Source organism: Cynocephalus volans, chromosome 2 (genome assembly GCF_027409185.1).
Source record: "Cynocephalus volans isolate mCynVol1 chromosome 2, mCynVol1.pri, whole genome shotgun sequence".
Taxonomy (NCBI): domain Eukaryota; kingdom Metazoa; phylum Chordata; class Mammalia; order Dermoptera; family Cynocephalidae; genus Cynocephalus; species Cynocephalus volans.
In genome coordinates this window covers 33,565,694-33,588,273 of record NC_084461.1, presented here as the reverse complement: position 1 = coordinate 33,588,273, position 22,580 = coordinate 33,565,694, and the positions used below count along the sequence as shown (strand labels likewise).

General features: G+C 32.4%; 1 protein-coding gene across 3 annotated transcripts in view; it reads right to left on the bottom strand.

Annotated features, from left to right (window-relative positions):
• The window catches only part of NIPBL (NIPBL cohesin loading factor), a 200,928-nt gene that overhangs the window by 66,409 nt on the left and 111,939 nt on the right, over positions 1-22,580 (bottom strand). For all 3 annotated transcript variants that reach the window (XM_063087985.1, XM_063087986.1, XM_063087987.1), the window contains exons 9-11: positions 21,442-22,056; positions 13,415-15,040; positions 571-753 (exon numbers count right to left, since the gene is read on the bottom strand). In XM_063087985.1, the coding sequence (XP_062944055.1) occupies positions 571-753; positions 13,415-15,040; positions 21,442-22,056 (2,424 nt within the window). The remainder of the gene's footprint in view (positions 1-570; positions 754-13,414; positions 15,041-21,441; positions 22,057-22,580) is intronic.

The window sequence follows — 22,580 nt, the reverse complement described above, 5'->3', positions numbered from 1 at the left end:
GCTAATCCATTCACAATTTAGTGACAGTATGGTTTTAAATATTTCTTCATCTGGCTATCTCCTACGTGTCCTTTAAGACTCAACTCGAGTGTCACCTCTTCCAGTAAGCATTCCCTGAACCCCCACTTTGATTTTGATGCCGATCCAATGTGTTCCCATAGCACTCTGTATTTACTGTTACCATTGTACTTTTTTCACTGTAGTACAATTGTTTATTTACATATTTCCCCATTAGACTGAAGGCTCTTTAAAGACAGGGGCCACATCTTATTTGTATTTTTATTCTCAGTGCCTAGCACATAGTAGGAGCTCAATAAATGTTTGCTAAATGCATACAGACACAAACTGGTGTATTTTTAACACTATTTAAGGCTCACTCAAAATTTTTTCTTGGTGCCAACTGATCTCATCCTTCACACATTTTTAAAGAATAAAGAAAAAATCTTTCTATACTATATTATTAAGAATTAAGGTCACTGTGCTCTTGCTAACCCTCTAAATTATGAATGAGACAAACACATCAATCTGCTTTTTAATTCTAAAACAATAATAAAGGTATGTGATACTTACATTCAAAAGCTTCATCACTATCATTATCTTCATCTGAACTGATTTCAGCATATTTTGGCTTTTCATTAACTGTGCTACGCTTGCGTTTGTTCATTTTCACACGTTCGCAAAGTGGCATGGTGGATTCAATTTCTGCCAGGAGTTCAGGGGGTAGTTCTTTTAACACTGATTGATCTATACTACCTATTAATAAAAAGTGAGAAAAAAATTTAAATCTGAAGATAAAAGGAAAATTTTAATTAGCACAATAAAAACGAAATATTGGTATTGAAATGTTTTCTAAGTCATCTTTTTATTTCAATAAAACACTCAAATTTATAACTATAATATTCTAAACCCTAAACTGATAATACAATTCGTATGTGTGTGTGTAGTTATACAGCAACTTTAAAAATATGACACATTACCATAATAATGAAAGGTAGTTATGTCATCAATTTTGAAATAATGTCTTCATTTGTCTGTATTGACTGAAACCTTTTTGAAATCAGAGATCTACTGGCGTTAGCAGGTGGATTTGTGGTAGGGGATACATCTCACATTCTTGGTAGTTACTCAGATTTGTTTTACATAGGTCCAGAGTAGACCTATATAGTTTGAAACTAATGCTACCCCTCAGTACGAAAAAGAAGAGGTGGAGGACACTTACTACCTCCTCTCTTCCTCTATAATCTTAGCAGTTGTGTATGGTGACTGGGACAAGAGCATTATATATACTTTTATCTATCAATGTCTATTTGAGAAGCATGGTAATTCTGTCAAACAGACAAAATAATACATGCATTTAACTAAAGACAATAGAAACCAGTAAGGTAGAGTAAATAGACAACAAATATTTTAAATATAAGTGTCTACAGTTGAAAATAGCAAATTCAAGTCAGTTATAAAATACGTTCACATTTTCCCATAAAAGAGTAAAGACAGGATAAAAATGTTAACATATTACAATAAAACCATTAACATCATACTACCTAATCCTATACACATATACACAAACATACACACAATTTCTATGAAGAAACAAATTGTTAACATTTTATTGGCAATTTAAAAACAGAGTAGAGCATAAAAATAGACACACTGACCAATGGAATAGAATAGAGAATCCAGAAATCAACCCACATACCTACACCCATCTGATCTTTGACAAAGGCACCAAGCCTATACACTGGGGAAGAGATTGCCTCTTCAGCAAATGGTGCTGGGATAACTGGATATCTATATGCAGGAGAATGAAACTAGACCCATACCTCTCACCATATACCAAAATCAACTCAAAATGGATTAAAGAATTAAATATACACCCTGTAACAATAAAACTACTCAAAGAAAACATAGGAGAAACACTTCAGGAAGTAGGACTGGGCACAGACTTCATGAATATGACCCCAAAAGCATGGGCAACCAAAGGAAAAATAAACAAATGGTATTATATCAAACTAAAAAGCTTCTGCACAGCAAAAGAAACAATTAACGGAGTTAAAAGACAACCAACAGAGTGGGAGAAAATATTTACAAAATATACATCTGACAAAGAATTAATATCCAGAATATACAAGGAACTGAAACATCTTTACAACAAAAAAAACAAGTAACCCAATTAAAAAATGGGCAAAAGAGCTAAATAGGCATTTCTCAAAGGAAGATATACGAATTGCCAAAAGACACATGAAAAAATGCTCAACATCACTCAGCATTCGGGAAATGCAAATCAAAACCACACTGAGATACCATCTCATTCCAGTTAGGATAGCTAATATCCAAAGACTGTGAATGATAAATGCTGGCGAGGTTGTGGAGAAAAAGGAACTCTCATACATTGTTGGTGGGACTGCAAAATGGTGCAGCCTCTATGGAAAATGGTATGGAGGGTCCTCAAACAATTGCAGATAGATCTACTATATGACTCAGCTATCCCACTGCTGGGAATATACCCAGGGGAATGGAAATCGTCATGTTGAAAGGATACCTGTAGTCCTATGTTCATTGCAGCACTATTGACAATAGCCAAGAGTTGGAACCAGCCCAAATGTCCACCATCAGATGAGTGGATACAGAAAATGTGGTATCTCTACACAATGGAATACTACTTTGCTATAAAAAAGAATGAAATACTGCCATTTGCAACAACATGGATGGACCTAGAGAGAAGTATATTAAGGGAAACTAGTCAGGAACAGAAAGAGAAATATCACATGTTCTCACTTATTTGTGGGAGCTAAAAATAAATACATAAATACACAAACAACCTGGGGGAGGAGGGAAGAAGACACAACAATTACAATTCCTTGAAGTTGATACAACAAGCAAACAGAAAGGAGTTTGCTGGGAGGGAGGTAGGAGAGAGGTTTTGGTAATGGGCTACAATAATCAACCACATTGTATATTGACAAAATAAAATAAAACTAAAATAAATAAATAAATAAATAAAAAATAAAAGTAAAGTAGAAGTAGCGGAGCTATTTATTCAGGATAATTTGTCCTTGATGACTACTAAAGATGATAATGTTAAGTTACTTTACTTACCTATGTAAATCTTTGACTGAAAGTACAAAAATGATGTCTTACCTGATAAATTTTACGAATTGGGAGCAGAGTACCTTAGTAGTTTATAGCAGGAAATATTAGTAACTTATAATCGACATTGACACTATCCTTTATAAAATTCAAATAATAGTACTTATGTAAAGAGTAAAAATAAATAACAGAAAAATAAATAGGTACTGATTAAAACATATTTCAAAGCCTCAAGAATATACAATCAAATAATTCAAGACATAGAATGCAAAATATTAATCAGTAACTTTCAGTCTTCTGTTCTTCTTCTTCTTTTTTTTTTTGTCTTTTTGTGACCGGCCGTACTGCGCTCAGCCAGTGAGCACACCGGCCGTCCTTATATAGGATCCGAACCCGCGGCGGGGGGGTCGGCCCAGTCTTCTGTTCTTCTAAGAACACACATAGCAGTAATTTTACCCAGCAAAGATGCAATACTGTTGACTGGTAATATTCCACAGACTTCCTTGCTGAGAATCCTAACTCGCTAATGTTGAATTTAACTTATCTGTGTTATTTTCAAATCATGTAACGCTTAATTTAACAAAATTTTATCAGTGAAGGCCATTTTTTAGAATACTGGTAGAGGTAAAAGAAAACTACTTCAGCTTTTGCATTGTCAGTATCTTCAGCCCCAAGCTAAATGTACTCTGCGTCTCATTTAAATATCTTTAATGCTTTGAGCACCTCTAATTAAATATATCTTTTATTGATAGAGGATGATGTTTTCTAGTATACATCTTCCCTTTTCCACAGGACCTATAATGCAGTTGGTCCCTCAATATCTGTGGGGGATTCATTCCAGGACCACCCATGGATACCAAAATCTAAGGATTCTCAAGTCCCTGATATAAAGTGGTGTAGTATTTGCATATAACCTATGCATATCCTCCCATATACTTTATCTCTAGAGTACTTATATCTAATACTATGTAAAAGCTATGTAAATAGTTGTTACACTGTATAGTTTAGGGAATAATGACAAGAGAAGAAAGTCTGTACATGTTCTGTACAAACATAATTTTTTTTCCCAAATATTTTCAATCTGTAGTTGGTTTGATCCACGGATACGGAAGGCCAATTTCATCTAGTATGTACATATAGATGGTCAATACATGCTTTTTGATTGCCTAACTCAGTGGTTCACAATTTCTTATGTTAATTTATGGATATAAGATATACTTCCTGTATAGTTCCTGCACTGCTATATCATATAGACAAATGAGGACATTTCCATTTTTTTAAAAATGGAAATTCTCTTTTTTGATAGTATTTGAAGCATTATCATCTTTTGGGGTTTATAAATAGAAGAACTCAAAGTATTTGGCCTTTAGTCTATCATGATATTTTTTTAAAAAGCAGATTTATCTAACTGTTCCGCTTAGATTAAATTCACACCATAAAGATATACTAACTTGATACTCATATCCCAGAATTAATATTATCCTGCAGAAAAATGTACAATACATAATCAAGGGTTAAAATAAGTACTGATACTTGTACTCTCTACAATGGATTATTATGTCCCCAGAGCAAGAATTCTATTCTTTTCTTTCTTTCTTTCTTTTTTTTTATTTTTTACAAAAATTCCTCACAATAGCCAAACACAAACAGCCTGTGTCTTATATCCAATAAAGCAGGTATGAATGTTTATTCACAATAGGTTACCCTCCCTTATTCTATGAATTAACAAGAATATTATCTAATTTAAGAGCACTAATACTTTCTAGATCATTTCAACCTCTAACTTTGAAAGTTAAAGAAACATAATTCAAAGACCAAATATTTCATTTCTGCAGATGACACAACTTAAAAAAAAAATCTAGCAATGGTTAGTGTCTTTCAATGTACTATCCTCCAAAATTAAGCCATGTTTCATTTTTAACAGAATTCGTCTATTCCACAGGCTTATGCATTTTCTGAATTAACCACATCCTTTCTCTTTATGACACACTTTATATATTGACTAGCAGGGTACCTTGATTACAAAGGTTAAGAAACAAAATGCTTGACTTTCCTATACTCAGGCCCAGGATCTTTAATACCTTATCAAGGATCTAGATAACTAACTCAGTTTCAACAGAAGTGAATAAACAACAAGTACCTAAAATTACTGTATGACAAATCTGGTTACAGTGTTTTCCCTGAATTAGGAAATAATACAAACAAAAAAATTAAATGCAAACAAAATGTCTCAATATTACACTGATGATTTTAAAGACTATTGTTGTTTGCCAAGCTATCTGTTCCTAAAAACTTCATATTGCTAGTGCTTTATGATTATCTTTCTTACCTCATTTCTTTTGTCCAAAGTACTTTATTTTTTAAATCAGTATCTGAATTGCCATAAAATTTTAAGTTACTGGCTTAAGGGATAATGCCATTTAGTCTCAATTTAGTGAGGTACATTTTCAGTTTTTATATATATATTCCATTAAATACAGTGTACCTCTACATTCTGGCTCTAATAAGACTAAGGAATACACTTGCTCCTAGATATGCTACATTTTAACAATCTTGGATTTCTAGTATAAATCATTCATACTAACACATGTGAGATTATTAAAACTAGAAGTCACTGAAGGATTTAAAGTCCCAAAGGATAACTGACTTAATAACTAACAATGTGTTTGTTTTGTTTTTAAACAGGAAAACAACCCTGAGATTAAATTAAATCACCTCAATTAATAAACCCTTTGTGACTGAAGCTTCAGTCAATAGAAACCAGTCATGTTCATAAACAAAACCAAGAACCTCACATAAACCTCCAAATTTTATAAATCATAAAAATAAATAAATAAATAATCTTGAACAGGCATAACGTAGGTCAGTGACAATTCTTCCACTGACCTACTCACCATTTAACCCATCATTTAACACAAGAGTATTATCAAATGGATCTTTAACTTCAATTAGACATAAGCAGAAGCAAAAAGAAAAAAAAAATCAATAGTGCAGGCTGTGAATCTGTCCCTCTCATGATGCTGAGTTAAGAATGTTTGAAGACATATTTTTTGGTGCAAGTGGTTCCTAAATGCAAGCCAACTACCTTATTTGAAGCACCAACAAGAGTTCATCCAAGGAGTATAAACTACTGATGACAGAACCCTGAAAAATGGTAACATTTGAGAAGCTGAAACAAAAGGAGGCAACCTGGAGAGGAACTGAAAAAAATGTGGGGTTAAACTGTGAGACCAGGACATTGAATGTTCCTCCCATAAGCACCCCATGGTATCGAACTTGATGGCAAAACTAGTGGTAGAGAGGAAGACTGTGCACTAGGGACTGAAATCTTCAGTGAATGTAGGGACATGGAACATTGGTTAATAAAAGTTTTGAGTCACAAAATACTGGCCTCAGAGGAAGAACTTTGGTATGCGTGTATGAGCAATTATTTGGAAAGAGCAATTAAAAAAACAGGAGAAAGCAGATACCACTTTTTTGGCACTAAGATTCATAGGTTGAATGAAAATGAGTGGAATGAAATTCACAGCTCTACAGTAGATACTAACAGTCATTAGGGTGAGAGAAGGGGGATCTGTTTATAACTGAGCAGGCAAGGTCTTAATTCAAGGGAACAAAGAATCAGGTAGACTGCATCATCTAGAAGAAAAGCATGAGAAAATAAAAATTAGAGGGGTTTACATTTTATGTGATGGTTCAGGATAACTGGAAATGAAATATGACGAAATATCTGGCATAAAATTGCCTTTATTTTGGTAAACCGGCAGAAACTCCAGGCACTGGCTGGAAGCCTAATAATGCTTGTTCAAGATTACCAAAAATTTCTCAAAAAATTAAAAAATGGAAGGCCAACAAATACAAATGGAAGTTCAAAAAAATGGAAGTCATTCATCTGTGGCTGAGAAAGGGATAGTCAGTGTCAAATCTGCAGCTATTCTCTTCTGATGGCTCTGAGAAATACTCTTGAAACAAATCACAATAACCTAAGGACTGGCAAGTTTCCATTTTAATTTTAGCCAGTGATTTTCAAGTTGCAGGCTATGCTCACAGGCAAGTTGGAAAAACAGTTTTGTAGGTCTTTACCAGCAGTTGCATTTAAAATAAAAGAGAACAGAACAGAAAATTGTCAGTGTTTTGCCTACAGTAAGGTACATTATTGTTATGTGTTTGCACGAGTGTATTAGATTACAATATACATCTTGTTTCTTACCTTACGTCACAATCAAAAAAGTTTGAAAGTCCTTTAAACTTTATGGTTGCCATTTTTCTTAAATTAGGAGAGTCAATTCAGATGGAAAAGGTCTTTCTAGGTTAATCTAACCCAAAGTGTGGGCTCAGCCCAATGTTTCTTAAGCTACAAGTTCAATGAAAGATAAATAATTGAATAATTACACAAAATTAGTCAAACTAATTTTACTGATTATAACTTAGAATACTGGCTACCTTGTATCAGAGAGGTTAATTATCTACACCTGTAATTCTGATATAAAAGTTGCTAAAGTTATATTTTTGAAGCCCTGTTAAAATAAAACCTTGGGTTATTCAGAAATTCTTCTTCTAATTATTTTTAATGTAAATCTTTCTAAAAAGCACTGTACCCATCTGTTTCTTTTTTTAAAAAAAGACAACTTCTTGACTCATAATCATAGAAAAAGATCAAGTTTTCCACTATGTTATACGTGGCAATGCCTTTAGAAGTTAACTGTGATGCATAAGGCTACTTGAGACTATATTAAACGATGCAGGCTGTGCTTCCAATTTCTGTAGGTCTGCTTGTAATTTGCTAAAATAAGCCCAATGAGACTCTGCTAAAAGTGTAAAAGATATAATACAAAGCAATGGTTTTCAAACTCTTAGCCCATTTATACCATTCTTGGAAATTTATCCCAAGGAAATTTATTCAAAAAAACTAAAAACTTCTATGTAGAAAGATGTTTATTCTAGTTTTATCTATTGTAACCTTAGTGTATCTAACAATAGGGGAACACAACAGAATAGTAGATCACATTAAAGGATAATTATGAACATTGTTGATACAGAGATGGTAAATGTAAAGATAACAGAATGCAAAATAAGTATACAATTTGCATCTGTGTAAAAGGTATCTATAACAGGAGTGAAAGAAAATTAATGTAAATACTATACTGACTATAATCTACCAAGACATAAATTTTCCTAAAGAAATACAAGTTATACTTTAGAGAAATAAGAAAAAGGTCAATAATTATTTGTGAGGTATTAGATGTTTCACAAAGACAGCAGATTGTCAAAAGTTATGTGAGATGAGCTGGAGTGGAGAATGGAGAAAAGAAGCAAAGAAGTAGGAGTTGGTAATATTTTAGAGCATTCCAAGAGGGATAACTGAAGTTTGAGTAGTCTGCCCGGGAAAGCTCAAGATACCCAATAGGTGGAAAAAGTAGGTAAGCCTGTAAAAGAAGGTAAGGTTCAGATACTGCAAAGTCTTTTTGAGAATAGGAGTGATATAACTGAAATGTGCTTTAGAAATGTTATGCTAGCAGTAATTTGTGGGATGGAAAGGAAGTGGGGAGAGTGCCACATGGCAATTTAAGTTTGTATACACTTAATTGTTACATATTTACTATATATTAATTATATGCTTATAATTTATATACCCTTGCTACATGAAGATAAGTACTTAGGAATATTAAGTATCCTGCTAAAATTTTTTTTTGGCTAATTTCATATTATAGTTACAAATATTGGATAAGAACTAGAAAATAATTCAAAACTATCTACATCTTTTTATATACACACAGGAATATTCAAATGGCAGTGGGAAATGCAAATTTTAAGTTTAACTTGCTACAGAATAAAGAATCTAGTTATCACACTCACCTACATAAAATTTTAATTTTATATCTATGTCAGGCTCAGCAAATATATCTATGTGATCAAATTTCTCTTATCACTCATTTTTGTAAACAAAGTTCTATTGGAATACAGCCACACACATTAGTTTATATATTGTATATGGTTGCTTTTGCATTACAACGTTAGAGATAAGTGGCCCACAAACCCTAAAATATTTACTACCTGGTCCTTTACAGAAAAAGCTTGCTGGCCCCTGATCCATAATCATGTCATACTTTATTCAAAATGGAACGAAGTGCCACCACCCCTACAAGTGTAGTCACTATATATAATCATATTCTGTAAGTTTAGGTCATTGCTGAGTGGTTTATAGCAACTGAAAGAACAGTATTATAAATGAAGCAGGCAAAAGAAAAGATTTAAAGAAAAATTCAGTTTTAAGCACTGTGGTTTTGATACTGATACCAGTATTACAAAGACTTCATCAATTTCAGTTATTAAATTATTATGAGAAAAAACTACAAAAAGAAACATACTTTTTAGCAAATTTATTATGTAAATGACAATTTACTCAATATAGAGAAGTAGGATGTGGGGATGAAATGATTCTTTCCTTGATACATATACACAGTGAGAAAAATAAATTGTGGCAGCATTATTTTCAAATATACGCTGAATATAAAGTATATACATTAAAAATAATTATTTAAAAAAATTCCTTCATTAGATAAATTCAATTAAAAATTGAATGACTCTACCTTCCTTTATTTAAAAAAACTGGACAGACTTTAGCTCTTACTCTAACAACACTCATTTGGTCCTCCTTTCTTCTGCTAAAGGAGGAAGGAAATTGGTTTCTCCATTTTAAAAGTGAACGAACTAAACGTTCAAAGGTTAAGACTTATTCAAGATATTGATTCCTGTGTTCTTTGTACTATATTCATAGTGGGTTTAAAGAATTTTCAAAGTTGGTACGTTAGAAGCCAGGAATGTTAATTTCTGTGGGTATGGGAGGAGCTCCATATTAAAAAATCCATTTTATTTATATTATAATATCAAGTAGGTATCTGCATCAGGCTCTTGTAACAGAGGCTTTCATTAACTTTTTTTAGACTATGAGGGAATTCAGTATGTTAGGGTAAAGATCGATTCTTTCATAAAATGGAGAATGATACACTCTGGAGTTATAAAAAAAAATTAAAATTTTGATGTTTGTAATTACTGATACTAAGATGCTAACAACAAGTAAGGTGTGTTAGTTGATCTAATTAAAAAATTTCACAATAAAGTATTCTTTGGCATTTAAATTTAAAAGGTTCCACAAAAGGTTATGTTGCCTGCATAGGACCTCCCCCTGCTCCTGAAGAAATAAATAAGGTAATGAAAAAAAAAAAACTAGGAAGCTAACAGGGCAGGATGAGAATAGGACTGATATTGAGCCCATCTTGTAACACCTAAAGATCGAAATAAGGGTAAAAGGGAGATTAAACAGACATGAATATGAGTAGGTTTTCTTTGGATCTTAAAAACTAGGTAGTTGACAGAGCAAAGAAAGTCATTACAAAGTTTAGGTAACAAGAATTTGAAAATTAAGTAGCTCTTGAGCTAGGATGTATTGGTGGGAACATAAAAGATAAGTACCCAATTTTAATCTACACACAAAAGCTTTTTCTTAACATGGTGGCAACATAGTTTCTACTGATTTAAGAGGCATTTAATAAGCTCTCATTATGTACAAGGTATTGTGCTAGGTACTAGGGATACAGTCATATCATCACAGAAATCCAATCAAATATTATCAATGTCACATTACATTTAATATGCTCATACAGAAGACAAAAATAAATAAGTAATCTAAATTAGGAGTCATAAATCTATACTCCACCACATATTCAAAATTTATCAACTTAAAGCATATTCAAGGAATTTTATATTACCCTAAAGAGTGAATATTTTATATATGAACATCAGGCAAAATATTTAAAAGATGGAATTTTATGGCTCTTCCAAGAAAGGAAAACCTATCAAGAATCTTGGCCCTGGGAATCAACCACAAAGTATCCCAGCAATATTCAGACTAATTCCTCTACTTAGAAAAACACCAACACATTAAGATATGTGATTTTCTGCAAATCTCCAAGGAAAATCCCAAGTAATGTACTACAAAGGGTCAGTAATCCACAACTGGGTTTCATATACATGTAATAATAAAAAAATATCCACTATTACACAACAGTGCTATTGCTAACTTAGTAGCAGAGACCTAAAATAAAACCAAACATAAGATATTACTAAAAAAAAAGATAAGATACAAATCCTAAGACATAAATAAAGCCAAAAGATATCTACATGGCATTCTTGAAATGAATCCAAGTGCTGAAATAATATACTTTTGATGAAAAGCTCTGCTTGTTATAATTGCAGATGTTAATATTTGTGTATATATACAAAGACATTCACATGTATACACACATACACATTTCACTCTTATAGGCAGACACGCAGATAGTCTACTTACTCACTAATATGACCATATCAGGTATATACATTTGTGTTAAAAGTACACATTATGAGAAACATGTATTAACAGTAGAAAGACATTCATAGACAATGAAATTACATGTGAAAAAATCATGGGAAACAACACAGTAATTACTAATTAGGAGTTATTTTCATTTCTTGATGTTCTTTAAGCAGTTGTAAAAGACTTTTGGTTAGAATAGAGCTTAGAAAGCAAGGCTAGTGTAAGCTGACAGGGCAGGGAGAGAAAGTTTGTTCAGATCAAGGGAACAAGACGGTACCACTTTCCATCTTTCTGACTCCTCTAAAATTGTATAACTGTACTATTTATAAATATAAGCTCTTCTCAAACTTTCACTGAAAAATTTTAAAGAAAGTCTTTATCAAAAACTAGCCCCAAATTCTACCACCTCTTTTACATCAACAAGAAATTCTGAAAAGATGCACTCAAGTTAAGCAATAAAGACTACTTATTAATAAAGGCCAAAGTCTTAATTTTTTGTAGGTCTGCTTGCCATAATTTAAGAATTAAAAGCTTCACTAAAAGAGTACAAATATTAATGATTCAGAAGGCAAACTTTTTTCATTTCTGAAAGACAAAACAAAATAACAGTGAAAAAGTGAATGTCTGATGAAGACCAAGTAAGAATAAAAACAGATTAGCCACAAATCACTTCCTTGAATAAAGAGTTCTTTACAGTTATATCAGGTTTTCAAAGAGCTTTTCAGGAAGACAAGCCATAACAGCATGTTACAAAAATAATAACCATTACACCTTTTATATTTCCTAATACACCACAGTACAATATAACTTTCTGTGATGATGCAAATGTTCTCTATTTGTACTATCCATGGTAGCCAATAGCCACATGTGACTACTGATAAAATGAATTTTTAAATTTTACTTGACTTAAATAAATTTTAGTTTAAATAGCCAAAAGAGACTATTGGCTACCATACTGGACAATGCAATTCTAGATTTTATACATTTGTTTATAAGTAAGTATAAATCTAAGGTCTTAATGAATCTCTTTCACAGAATTGCCTTCAAAACTACATCTCAATCTATTTAGACTGCATAGGCTAAATAGGTCTTGCCACATAGTACCATAAAAGAATGTAATTTTAATGGCTATGATACAAAGGAACACTAAATAATATTTTCTGACAAACTGCCATTATATTTTCAGCCCTTAACATGTCTCTTCCTTTAACCCCGAAAACAACCTTACTCAAGTAACCAGAGAATTTAATTCAGCAACCATGCAAAAATAACACCAAAAACCCCACACAAACTTAAGATTTAACTCAATTTAAGAAATGCCATCGTCTATTACCTTTGCATAAAAGGGAAAAACTATCTGTTTTTAAAATATAAAACATATTTTACTAACTACCTCCTCCACAAAAAAGGGAAAATAACTTTTTAAATAAGTTTTTTAATTATACAAATTCAAACTATTCATCAATAATTAACTCAGAGATAGGTCCGTAAGAAACTAGTATTATATAGACATTTAATATTCTTAAAAGCATTTGTAACATTGATTCTTATATACCATACAGCTTTACTGAGATGCTAGAAATTAAAATTCAGTTACTGCACTGTAGAATAGAATCTCTCTATAGTCAAGATGAAGTTTTAGAGAATTGTTAAATACATCTATCCTAATACATCATTCACTTGATTAACGAGCAAAAACATACGAAATAACTAAACAGAAAAATAACTTACCTCTGTATAACCAAAACAGCAGTAAAATTCATGACTATCGTGAGCACAGTTCAAGCAGGGGTGGGAAAAAAAATTTACTGAGAACTTTTTATCTATGTTGCTGAAAACAAGACACTGTTTTACAGAAATGTTATATTTTCATGTAGCAGCTTTCCAATTTTTGTAAATTTACATCTTTTTATACTTAGTAACCTTAAATCCTAGCTAGAATACAAGTGACATCAGTAGAAGTATTCTTACCTTTATTTGACTTTGATGGTTTATTCTTGATAGGTTTAAGGGAACTTCTTGATTTATCCTCTCTATCTTTAATAAGTTTCTGAACATCATCCAAAGACAGTTTTTGCAGAACAACTACCGGCTTAGCTCCTTTATTTAGATCTTCAACTAATCCCATTTTTTCCACTTTGTCTTTCTGTTCTCCTTTTGTTTCCACTTTCTTTGTCTCCTGTGTAATATTGCCATCTTTATCCCTCTTGATTTTTGGAATGACAAAATTTTTCAATGCACCAGACCTGCCACCCAACAAATAACTTGGAAATTCTGCCTTATTGTCAGGATGTGCTTTATTACTATCTACTTTACTCTTGTTACCCTCTGTCCGTTTGTCATCTTTACTATTTGGTGATTTAAAACCAGTTTTATCAGGTCTTGATTTATTAGAATCTCCTTGTTTAACACGAGGACTGTCAGGTCTTGATTTTTGTTCCCCAGAAGATGGTCTTTCCCTTGAATCCCCTGATTCATGTCTGTGTTTTCTTTCTAGTTTATCAGTTCTTGAGCCATCAGATTTAATGCCATGTTCGTTTCTACTAGAGGATCTCAATGTTTCCGGTCTTCGAACCCTAGACTGATCTCCCCGATGTCGCTCTGATTCACCCCTGTCATCTGATTTTTGTTTACTATCGTGGTCACGTCTTAGTGACTCAGAAATAGATCGCCCATCAGGTCTCTGCTTTAAGGCTTCAGCTCGTTCTGATTTTAACCGAGATGAGTCAGATTTAATATCCTGTTTATGTTTAGACACGTCAGGTTTTTTCTCTGTTGACAGTTTTCCAGAATCCCTCCTATTTTCATGCCTGTGTTTTGGTGTTTCAGGCCGGCCTTCATTTTTTTGCTTTGGAGTTTCAGGCCGGCTCTCACCTTTTTGCTTTGGAGTTTCAGGCCGTCCATCACCCTTCTGTTTCGGGGTTTCAGGATGCGCATCACTCTTTTGTTTTGGAGTTTCAGGCCGGCTTTCACCCTTTTGCTTTGGGGTTTCAGGTCTTGATTTTGTTGTTTCTGACCTGCCATTATTTTGTTTGTTGTCATTTGATTTTGAGTCAGATAGTCTATTTTCATTCTGTTTAGGATCGACTATGGTGCTCTCATTTTGTTTAGATTCAGGCGTTCTGCTCTCATTCTGTTTAAGTTCTTCTGTTTGGGTCTCAATTTTAGTTTCTAACTTACTTTCACTTGATTTTGTCTCTACCAATCGGTTTTCATTCGGTTTAGATTCTGACAATCTACTTTCGTTTTGTTTCATTTCACTCTTTGAAAGCTCAGGATCAGACTTTTTTTTAGGTGTCTCAGGATGGTTTTCTGGTGTAGATTTAAGACCTCCAATAATATCTTCCTGAAGAACAGAAATAGATGCATCACTACATTGTTTGATTTCTTCAGGCTTTTTTATGGAGTCTGAATCCTGAGTTATAGAAGCCTGAGAGTCCACTCTTCCTGCCTGATGAAGATCAATGCTAACCATTAATGCTGGCCTTGACCCATTTCCCGTAGAACCCGTCTCCTGAGAAGCTGGTCTATTACCTCCTGTAGCACCCCCAGCCTCCTGTGGGTAAGAATCTTGTTTTCTTTTTTTCAAAGGCTTATCTGAAATTTAAAGATAAATATTCAGTATCAGTAATAGACATATATTCTTATCTTATTAAAAACCATATGGACTTTGTGTTTTCAAAGTCAAAATGTTTTTTAAAAAGTAGTAAATGCGAATGTAAATATGTATATATAAAACAGTAAGCATAATGAAATAATACTTTTAAAGCCAAGATTTGAGGAAATATTCATGCTTGCTGAACCTCAATAAATACTGGTGAATACAGTAAAAAATTTAGCAGCATACTTTTTAAGTATTAAGTGTAAGAATATAAAATGAATAGAACTTAGAATACATCAAAGACAAACATATATTTATGTTCATATATGTTCAAGAAAAACCAGATTCTTTACATACGAATAAGGCAACCAGTTATAAATCATATAGTCTCATTTAAGATAATTTTAACTATTAACCAAAAACTACAAAGAATCCCAAATCTGCCAACACACCAAACAGGAAATATAAGCTTTTAGTACATGTAAGATAAGTATGAAAAGAATAAAAACTGAAAGAAAAGAGAAATCATTCCACTTGAAAAAAAGGTAAATGAGTAGGAAAAAAAAAGAATTTAATAATTTGTTCTTAAACTTAGATTGAGGATTCATATTCTTAAGGTGTAAACAGCACAATTGGAATTTAAAAGCTAAAACACAATGTTAGAAGTAAATTTGGATTAAGGAAGCAATATATACCATAGGTAAAAATCAGAAGCATATTAAGGACTTTTTGTATAAATCCTGTCTTAAGCAACTACCACCGAAGAAAAATGCTTCTGCTTTTCAACATGAAGTTCTAGGGATTAATATATTGGCTTCAGAAAGAAATAATCTGCAGTATTCTGAAATGCAAAGACAAAGACACAAACACAAATCCACCACTGCAATAAAATGTCAAGGTATTTTTAACATCTATATATTTCTGTGCATGATTCCACTTCTAACTCTAGAGGCTGCTAGATCATTTTCCTTTTTTTTTTTTCCTGACTGGTAAGGGGATAGCAACCCTCAGCACAGTGCTGTCCGCACCATGCTCAGCCAGTGAGCGCACCGGCCATCCTTATATAGGATCCGAACCCGTAGCCTCAGTGCTACCAGCGCCGCACTCTCCCAAGTGAGCCACAGGGTCGGCCCTGCTAGATCATTTTCTAAAAACTGAATCTCTAGTTAGTCCTTGGGAATAGCTACATTATAGCACCTTGAGATTTTGTCTGCTCTTACTAACTTGCTGAATTGCTTGACTATGTTTTAAAAGTCACTGTTAGTCATTTTAACAAGAGAACCTCTAGATTCTCTTATTCACTAATGTAACATATCTTTTAAAGAAAACAGTATTACAAGGTTAGTAGTCAAACTGACAACTGAAAACAGACCCTTACTGTTAGGCAACCAAGTTCTGAAATTTTTTTTAATGGTAATGCTTTATACACCAAAGTTCCACCATTTTGATCTTAAAGTGAAGGAGCAGTTCATGTCAGTTTAAAATCTAATGAAATGTGATTAAAATTTACTTCATATATTTGCTAGTTTTTTTTTTTTTTTTTGTAAAAGTAAGTCATTCTGCTCCTTTAGTTATCCAGAAGTCAAATCTATCATAACACATGCTCCATTTGCAAAACAACAACATAATACAGTTAATAATAATAATAATAATAAAATATATTATTAGAAATGTTTTCCCTAGTTAAAACTAACATGCTAAGAGGGCCGGCCCATGGCTCACTTGGGAGAGTGCGGTACTGATGACACCAAGGCCATGGGTTCGGATCCCATATAGGGATGGCTGGTTCACTCACTGGCTGAGCGTGGTGCTGACAACACCAAGCCAAGGGTTAAGATCCCCTTACTGGTCATCTTTAAAAAAAAAAAAAAAAAAAACTAACATGCTAAGAATTTATATGAGGCTTTCTGCATAAATTCCTCAGAAAAAAGCCCTCAGAATGTTAAATTTACATTCACAGAATCCTCTTTTTGAATGTTCTGACGTATAAAATAATCTTTCTATCTTGCCATAGGGCACATCAAATAATTACTATTTCATAAAGAGCATGCTTTATCACCTAATGCATTAATCATTTATGACAAGAATCTAGAAATTCAAATACAATATCCTAAGATTTTCTATATTTTCAATGAAATATGCTTTGTGAAAGTCATTAAAATGATAACCTATGCATACTTAAGAACTACAATGACATAGGTTTCGGGCATTTGAAGATCTCTCTTAAGAGATCTGTGGCTCATCCTTTAATTAACATGAACACTCTGTCTTTCAGAAAAACTTTAAAATAGCTTAGAAGACTGATCTTAAGAGTTTATAGATCAGTAACCTCATTCCAATTCACCCTTTGTCATTAAAATGGAAATTTAGCAAATAAGTTAATTTCAATGACACTATCATGTTTAATTTAATGATCTTTAACTATGGATATTGTGATTATAATAAAAATGTATGAAAGCAATTGTACAAAATTGTACATAAGTAATACACTAAGAGTGGGAAAGATTTTATAATTTTTTCCCCTATACATAAAATATTGCTAAATACAAAGTTTTAATTTTTCAACTATTGAAAAGTATCTTCACCTCTTCTGTAAAACCTGGAAAAATTCCATCACTGTTGCAGGGATTCTTGGATATGTTAATAGCATGTATGTTCTGAATCACTTAGTCTGATTCAGTTCCATCATGAACTTACTCCTGTAAAATGGCTCTGAATGTGTTCAGGTCACTTTTCTCTATCCACTTTTGTTATCAGTCTTCATTATATCATAACTTTCACCTAATGATGGAAAGCCATCTTTACAAAGAATCATTTTAGTATTTGAGACACTGATTACCTTTGAGCCCTCTTCAGCATTGGGAACCATACGATTAGCTATGAGAATGCATATATTCCTGAAGAAAATGCACACAGAAGTATTACCATAATTTCAAAACCAACAACGCTTGTCATCCAGATGCTGATATTTTGAAAATAAGATCCAGCACTTTACAGAAAATCTGAACTCAATTATGCTTATAAAAAACAAACTATACCACTTACTTAAATCTACTACAAGTAATAACTGAAAACACTTAAAGCAGAAAGCACAATAAGTGCATATATAGTAGCCAATTATGAAAAAAGAAAACATCCCACCTCTAAAAACACAGTACAGTCTGAGTGGCTAATTGTCTTATTCCTGTCCAAAATCCCAGTCTCTTATTCCAAATGATGGTAGGCAATAATTGACTTCTTATAAGGGTTACAGTGCAAGAATATTGTAACATTATAGAAAACATTAGTGAAGCTAGGCCATTCCTTACACTTACTAACATGGAAAGTGGACCTTGGGAAAAAATGAAACAAGCAAAGATGAACAAAGGAACTCCCACTTTGACAAAAGAAAGCAGGAATTTTCAGCACATGAAAGAGATATTAATATCTATAATAGGTCATCCCAGAAGCAAAGATGCATGGCCTTTTAAAATTAATTTAAGTAATTACAGATGTTAAAAGTATAAGCAAAAAGACTGAGAAAAAGGTCCTTTGGAATATTATAAAATATTAGGTTACAGAATTACCCTATCAGTGTATATATAGAACTGTCCAAAGAAGGGAGAACAGGCCAAAGGAACATAAATATCTAGCGGCCAGAAAAGTGTCTTCAATGTATATAACAGGGGTACATCACATCCTATGGAAAATATTTCTTAAGACTACTCTAACTCTTTCCTAAACTTCTAAGATTGTTAGCTATGTTTGCTGAACTTTCTAACCTTATTTATAAGGTATAGTTTCTGGATTTCTGATTATTGAAGGGAATACCACTCTCATAGAAAATGAATATATTGGCAAACAAACTTAGATCCTAGAGCAGAACTCACCGTAAAACCATGTAGACCAGACAAGTGGTCTTGTTTGCTCCTTATTACCCATAGTACAACACAGTAGTTGTAAAAAAAGTTTTCAGTGCCAAATCTTAGAATACATTAAATGTCAATTTTAGAATTTAGACCTAAAAAGTAAAAGTAATGATAACTAGTAATGTATTAATTTTAAGAAAGTATTTCCTCTCTCAAGTGCTAACTATAAAACTACCACTTCAGAAGAATTTCACTTTTATTTATGATCTCACCTACAACCTTGGAGCAACACACACATTTAATTTTTCCAAAATCTCAAGGTAACTGCTTATATAAAAAATACTATTCCACCACAGAATGCAGAAATTAAACGCAAAATGACAAAGTTCAAATCAAAGGTGTTAGGTCACACCTAAATTCCAAGTTTTCGAATAAATCCACAAAATAATAACACAGATTTCAGAAAACAAGTTAGAAACGACAACACTAATATGAAGTAAGCAAAAACTACTTAATCCTTATAGCACCAAATAACTGCATTTTCACCAAAATTGTAAGCCAACTCTGTTCATTTAACTTTTCAGTTTTCTTTGCTATAGCCACACTATCACAGATTACAGAGAAAACTATTTAGATAATGGAAAGTAAAATATACAAGTTTCCGCAAGAACAGTATGTTGTATTTGTTGATTTTGTTTTATTTTCTAAAAGAAAAGTTGGTAGTATAAAATAAGTTTCCTAATATGCAATTAGACCTATTTACTACCCCTATTTTCATTCCATTTTTCAAAGTAAAAACTTTGGTTTCAGCAAATATGATACAATAAAATTTCAAGAAAGTAAAAAAAAAAAAAAAAATTCACCATTTCATCTGTTTTCGTTCCTATCAACAACTAAAAATCATTTAAAAATTACACTTCTTTTTAAGAACACAATTTTCCATAACACAGATTCAATGTCATGCAAAATTCAGCTCTCAAGGCAACTAATATTTCTTGGTCAGGCAATCACAATTTTGTATGTTTCTTACAAAACTGACTATCACAGGATTCAGGAATTTCGGGTAGGTTAATATATTATCAAGAGAGGCTGAGTAATATTGCTCTTTTTGCTTGACATGCATATACTTCTATAAGAGGTTAGAGGAAGAGAGATACATTTTGGAATCTATAGTTATTTGTTTCCTGAACCCATACTGTAAACCAAAGAGAAAAAGAACAAGCAACACTTTATTTCATTCTTAACATCAGAGATTTTCTAGTAAAAAAAGTTCCAGTTCCTTAGACAATAAAATGAAGACTTCTATAAATCTCTTTACTTGTACCTATTTATGATTTACACACTGCAAACATTAGAGTAAAACAATTACTAAATATAGTCTATTTTTTCAATAACATTAAAAAGAGCAATAGACAGGGGACATAATATGAATCTTCAGCATGTTTCTTAGAATGAGAACATAATTCTCTAGTGATGATCATGTCACATAATGAACAAGACCATATATAAAAATGAGCTCTACCAAATGTCAAGTTTTGATTAATAGATACCAAGAAATAAAATATAAGAGGTGTAAATCAACTTAGAATATTTTAATTGTAAAATTAAATCATAAAGTGTGATTTTGGTTTGGATGATCAAATGTGTATATGCATTTATGAAGACATCAAATTCATAAGTTATATTACTAATTTCAATCACCGATTCATCGGTCTCTCTTAAAATATTTAAGTGGTTTTGTACATTGTGTACACCAAATATCAAGAATTTAGTAGAGACTAATTTTGTTTCATTATAATTTAATTTAGAAAGCATGAAGGAAGCCCATAGAACAAGTATGTCTTAGAAATCAATCCTAATATGAGGGTGCTTCAAAAAGTTCATAGAAACATTTGTTTTATCTTTTAGTTCTATTTTTCCACGAACTTTTTGAAGTACCTTCGTATACTGGGCAGGTAAAAGGGAACACAACTGTAATCACCACCAAAAGACCTTTGATTCTTAAGTTTGCTATTTAACTAAAAACTCCATAACTTGTTTACTAATAAAAAATAAATTTAAAAAACCACATTATTAAGGGAGTAGGATCACAAACTGAGTGAAATATTTAACTTCTTAATAAGCTGACATATAAACTTTTCTTTAATGTACCTGCTTCAAAATAATTCCATAGCAGTTAACCTTATTTTGGCCAAAAAAAGTTGAAGATGCACAACTTAATATAGTATATAATATATAACTTGTGGATATACATGCGACATAGAAATCTCATTTAGTAGAAAAGCATGAATAAATAAAATCACAGAGTACACAGCAGGTGACAGACTTGCAATAGAGAATTACCAATCTCAGATGGCTGCTTCAGATAAAAAATCAAGTTAAGAATTTAACTTATGAGGTATAAGTATTAGTAATAAAAATATACTTGAGGGGAGACAAAAGATTATATAAATATAATGAGAAAAGAAGAGTAACTTAAAAAAAAAATTTTGACACCATAATTACATATTTGCCCAAATGATGAAGTGGTAATAACAAAATTATTTTACCTTTATCTTGAACTTCTTTTGAGAAGCGCTCCCTTTCAATAGCTGATTCTCTCTCTATTCGCTCAATTTCAGCCAATGCATCCAATTCCACTTCATCATATATAGGTCCCTGTTGTTGATTCTGTACCACAGAAGTCTGGGGTTGTTTTGTAGGAACTGAAGTGTTCTGCTGTAAAACAGGCACTGGATTTGCTGGAAGGAATGCTGTTTGTTCTTGCTGCGACAAACACTGAGCAGCATTTAGTGGGCGGTTTATATCCTGTGGAGTAATGGGTGTTTTTGAAGTCTGTCCTGGGTACTGCACATTAAAAGGAATATCATTTTCTGAAACATTGCTATTTTCCATACCAGAAAGCATATCCTCTTGCTGGTCCATGTCTGAAGATCTTACACGAGAAAGTCTTAATGTAAGTTTAGTAGAGTCCTTGGATGGAGAACTAATTATATCATACATTGCAGCTTTCTCACTCTGCTCTTTTTCATCCTTGCCTAATTTCATTTTCTTTTGCTTCTTTTGTTTTCTTTCTGGAGAATCTAGCAAGATGTCTGGTGGAACATCTCGAGGTGATGAACAAGGTAGAGGTTGAGAATGTAGGATTAAAGTTGGTCTTGATCCTAGGAAAACCAATTTGATAGAAATAAACAGTTGTGCTGGTTTCACATTTCTAACAGTGTGATAGAAATATTAAATAAGTGACTATATAGTAATGCTAGAGATAATATTAAGAAATTGTTAAATCCAAGTCACTAATTTTCAAAAGATGAAAGCCTACAGATTTCTCCCACACAGTTATTCAGCTTGCTAACAGACTACTGAGGTGTGAATCTAAGTATAAGTATTCCATCATTCTGAACAGTATTACTTCTATTATTGTACTTATAGAGTAAAAATACTTAGCTTTAAAGTGGCAAAAGAATTGTTTCTAATGATACAACACAAATATTTTGGGCATGATCATCTCTATTCTTTTACTGATTTCCTAGGAAAACCAATATATCTTAATATCTGAAGTAAGAGATTACTTAACACAGCACAGTGTTAAAAATAAATTAATCGAATGGAAAAATTCTTCTAATTAACAAGCTGTTAAGTGAGAAAAAAGAGTACTGATATGCTTCAGAAATAAAAGCATAAGTAT